The 3,358-nt window shown below is 32.2% G+C and overlaps 1 protein-coding gene across 2 annotated transcripts in view; it reads right to left on the bottom strand.

The window, feature by feature from the left end:
* The window catches only part of LOC106472373 (sushi, von Willebrand factor type A, EGF and pentraxin domain-containing protein 1-like), a 64,459-nt gene extending 61,752 nt beyond the window's left edge, over positions 1–2,707 (bottom strand). The window contains exon 1 of one of the 2 annotated variants that reach the window (XM_022400959.1): positions 2,483–2,707. In XM_022400959.1, the coding sequence (XP_022256667.1) occupies positions 2,483–2,696 (214 nt within the window). In that variant the 5' untranslated portion in view covers positions 2,697–2,707. The remainder of the gene's footprint in view (positions 1–2,482) is intronic. The other variant, XM_013933013.2, reaches the window with a different exon arrangement.
* Between the last annotated feature and the right edge of the window lie 651 nt (positions 2,708–3,358).

The raw sequence follows: 3,358 nt of genomic DNA, 5'->3' as shown, positions 1-3,358 counted from the left end.
AAGTACCAGATGATCAGAAGTTAGCTAATTTAACTCCTCTTTTCAAGGGAGGTGATAAAAATTGTCACAGTAATTATAGACCCATTAGTCTTAAATTAGGTGTGAGAAAAGTTTTGGAAAGTCTGTTAAAAGATACTTTGCAAAGTCATTTAACAAAGTTTAGAATTTTATTGGATAGTCAACATGGTATCACTAAGGGAAAATCTTGCCTTATAAACCTTTTAACATTCTTTGAAAAGGTTACTGCGTATATAGATGAGGGTAACGGTGTAGATTTGGTGTATCTGGATTTTCAGAAAGCATTTGACAAAGTGCCACATAAAAGGCTTGTCAAAAAAATTAGCTCTATAGATCTGGGTATAAGTTAGCAAATTGGATAGAAGAGTGGCTGGATGGAAGATAGCAGAGAGTTGTTACAAATGGATTTCAGTCAAACTTGATTACTGTCACAAGTGGAGTACCTCAGGGCTCAGTCTCAGGACCTTTGCTCTTTAGACTTATATCAATGACATAGATGAAAAGATAGTCAATAAATTACTTAAATTTGCAGATGATATTAAGGTCTTACCTGCTGCTAGCTGTGAAGAGGATGCTGCTGATTTAAAAAAGTATTTAGATCATTTAGTGAGTTGGGCAAATAAATGGCAGATGGGTTATAATTTGAATTATAAGTATAATTTGGATGGGAATAGCCTTAATAGTGTTATGAAGGAAAGGGATTTTGGTGTAATGGTTGATCAGTCTCTAAAGCCATTCACACAGTGTGTTGTTGCTAGTGGTAGGGCAAATAGGATTTTAGGTTGTGTCTATAGAAATATTGAATACAAGTCTAAAGAGGTTATACTTTCATTGTACAGGTCACTGGTTAGGCCAAATTTGGATTATTATGTTCAGTCTTTGGCTCCTTACCTTAGGAAAGACATTGAATTGTTGGAAAGGGTTCAGAGAATGGTTACCAGAATAGTGCCTGGGATGGAGGGGTTGTCATATGAGGAGAGGCTGAAATTTCTCAAATTGTTTTCTCTTGATAAAAGAAAAGTTAGGGGGGATCTGACTGGGGTGTTTAAGATTGTAAAGGAATTAATAGTGTTGATGCATCATATTTTTGTTTATTTAACAATGAGAATAGTGAGACTAGGGGCCACAAAAATATATTTTGGCAAGGTAGAAGTCATCTTCAGCTAAGACAGTTTCATTTTTCTAACAGAGTGGTTGGCCTTTTGAATGGGTTGCCTTCAGATGTTGTAGAGGCAGTAAATTTAAGTGGGTTTAAGAAAAAACTTGATAAGTATATCAATGAAAATGGCTGGCTTTAAGATTTTATTATTATTATTATTATTATTTTATATATATTTTTTGAATCACTTTAATTTAGTTTAGAGGATGGAACAGCCGAGATGGACCAATAGGTCCCATATTGTCCAAAAACGTTATGTTATGTTATATGTTATGATGAAAAAAACCAAAGTATCAGTTTGTTTGTAGCTAAACACAAAGCTTCACAATGGGGTATCAGTGCTATACCCACCAAGGATATCAAAACTCAGGTTTTGGCATTATAAGCCTTTAGGCTTACTGCTGTGCCACTGGGGGCAATAGTTTGAGAGAATATTATCAGCCAACTAAAGAGTTTAACTGCTTAGTAAGGCTTCTATAAAAACAAACAACAGAATCAGAGGGTGACATTAGTTGACTAAAGTTTAATTCCTTAGCAAGGCCACCATTATATGACAGGTATGACAATCTAAATTTTATTTTACAATTGTTGTATATTACTGTGTAAGTTATTTTAATAAATAAAAAAAACACAGAATCATTTTTTTCATTGTGACAAAAATATTAATTTATGTGTGACCTAAGTCTCTTGATCTACCCAAATATTCTACGGTATCATTAGAATATCAAACTCATAACCAAATATCCTAAGACTAGTAAGTAGTTTTTAAAAGTATACCATGACAATTCTTAGACTGATTAGTCTGAACTTGCATGTTAATCAAACCTGTAAGAAAGGTAGCTATTTTAATTATGACCTACACATTTTGGATATGATATTGCACATGTCTAGTCATAACTTGATACCATCTTTACCCAGATATCTTTATCTAAAACAACTTAATAATAACAAACTTTCTGTAAAAAACCAAAACTGAAAACATACTTATTATACCTTCAATTCTTTGGGATATAGTTTTAGCTATAATGTAGCTTTTAATGTTAGAATGGCTATCGTAATACAAATAAGGCAATGACAAATTAACCAGAAAAGATGATGCCCTTTCATGTTAAAAATTAACAGAGTAAGTGCTAAGACTGAAACAAAGAAAGTTCACACCAACTGAGAAACACTTTGGAATTTAACTAAACAACTAAATTTTGTATTTGAAAAAAATGTTTTATAAATCACTTTGATATCACTGATGCTAAATTTCGACTGGTAAATTACCAGATCAATTGCTACATGCAATGCAGTATATTACACTTACTTGCACAGTCTGGCCATGGAAATTTAAAAGGGTGCTTTGATTTTGAAGTTGGCAAACGTGACCAAACTCCTTTGCCATGTCTCTGGCTACAAAAGTAAAATTCTTCTGGATCCTCAAAGAAGTCAAAACCATCTTTACATGAAACTTTGCAAAACTGCCCCTCCAGTGATTTATCACAAACCAAAAATCCATTTTCAGGAGGCCTCTCATAAGGACAGTTGTATGCTGTTGATAAGAAAATCATTATTCAGAAATGCTTTTTCTAATGAGATTGAAGCTGGACTCCTTTAAGATTTTTCATTTACTATCTTAAGTTTTATCACTGATTCCAATATCCAAGTCCTACAGAATTGTAGTTTATATTTAAAGTAAATATACATCATAATTAAGAATAAAATTCACAGATGCACTTAAAAAGTAGGAAAAAAAGTTAATTAATTTCTTTATAAAGGATCTAAATTATGAGATTTAAAAAAAACACAATTTAGAATACGTCTGGAGAAGATGACACAGTTAAGTATTCTTCAAATTATACCTACTCTACATTATGATGAAAGTATAAAATTTGCATGCACATTTTATAGGCCTTTCTGGTTTAAAAATATTGTTATAAATATTCTACCATATATACAAAAAGTGCCAAAAAAGTATTTTATGCAATGTTGCAAAAGTTGCATTTTCCTCCAACAGTATGAGTGGCTAAGATGTTACATCCAAAAACGTGTTTACTGTATCCTGTAAAGGTTTAATGGAGTAAAATATTACACAAGGCACTGGTCATACAAAATAAGTGGTTATATAAAAGAATATACTGTAACAAGCATGAGTCCAAACTACCAAATCAAAACATCATGACTTGTGCAAACATGTTC

Source organism: Limulus polyphemus, unplaced genomic scaffold (genome assembly GCF_000517525.1).
Source record: "Limulus polyphemus unplaced genomic scaffold, Limulus_polyphemus-2.1.2 Scaffold5279, whole genome shotgun sequence".
Taxonomy (NCBI): domain Eukaryota; kingdom Metazoa; phylum Arthropoda; class Merostomata; order Xiphosura; family Limulidae; genus Limulus; species Limulus polyphemus.
The sequence above is the reverse complement of the archived record's forward strand: the minus strand, read 5'-3'. Positions and strand labels throughout refer to the sequence as shown.